At 53.7% G+C, this 983-nt stretch overlaps 1 protein-coding gene across 1 annotated transcript; it reads right to left on the bottom strand.

The window, feature by feature from the left end:
• Positions 1-142: 142 nt before the first annotated feature.
• LOC106726548 (AP-1 complex subunit beta-1-like) lies at positions 143-976 on the bottom strand (the record flags this gene model as incomplete). The annotated part of the gene is made up of 2 exons (XM_014541856.1): positions 728-976; positions 143-268 (listed from the first exon to the last, which is right to left on the bottom strand). Coding segments are annotated over exons 1-2 (360 nt in total), but the record flags the coding sequence as incomplete, so codon positions are not given.
• Positions 977-983: the final 7 nt, after the last annotated feature.

The following is a 983-nucleotide window of genomic DNA, read 5'->3' as shown; positions in this document are numbered from 1 at the left end:
AGAATGAGCCCAACCAAACCTGCACAATGGTGCCTTGGGGACTCTAGCAGTGACTCGCAGGCCTTCCTGGACCACAAGAAGCTGACAGATTCTGCTAGAATCAGACCGGCTTCCTGCTTTCAGCTCCCTTCCCCTCCCTCACCCCCAGCTGAAGAGAGTCCCAGAGCCTTACCTCCACCTTGATGGCGCAGCGGCCAATGGCTCGCACAGCCTTCCGTACAAAGTCTACATCCACCTCTGTCGCATACTCTTTAAGCTCTGCCAAGACCTGTAGCCCCAAAAGAGAAGATGGGATTGGAGGGGATCTAGTGGGGCAACCACCTAGAACACCCCTGGGCAGTGGGGATGCACAGACCCCTAGAAGGATGAGATTCTGCTTCTTGCTAGAGGTGGAAGCCCTGAGGGAGGGAGAAAGCTGGCAGGTGCTCCAAGAGAAAAGCAGGGAAGAACTAATTGGTAGGGCTGGACAGCCCTTGTTTAGGTTGACCTAGCTAACACACCCACCTAACTACCACTTTTCAATGAATGGATAACAACAGGGAGAACAAATTCTTTATCACAACATTTGTTTCATGCTTGTTTACAAAACCCCATGCCCTGTGCTAAGCACTCTTCACGGATGAACTGTTAACAGTGAGACCAGGCGGCCTGCCCAGAGACCACAGCTCGAGGGTGGTACTGCTGTCCACACCCACGCCCATGCCCCCAGCCACCACCCTCTGCCGACCTGGGCGATGTTGGCCTGGGAGGCCAGGCGGATCATGATGTCCAGCTTCTCTAGCTTCACGTAGATGGGGTCATTGTACTTCACAAAAAAGACTTTCATCTCGTGCTTCAGGATCTCAGGCCTGGTGGCAGGGCAGGGCAGCCCAAGGAGCAACAAGCAAGCAATTAGTTCTGAGAAAACCTCTTCACATTTGTGGGGACATTTCTGGGGTGTGAGGTGAAGCCTGACATCCATGAAGGCAGTGGCCACCATGGCT

Source organism: Myotis brandtii, unplaced genomic scaffold (genome assembly GCF_000412655.1).
Source record: "Myotis brandtii unplaced genomic scaffold, ASM41265v1 C41993652, whole genome shotgun sequence".
Taxonomy (NCBI): Eukaryota; Metazoa; Chordata; class Mammalia; order Chiroptera; family Vespertilionidae; genus Myotis; species Myotis brandtii.
This window is presented reverse-complemented; position numbering and strand designations above follow the sequence as displayed.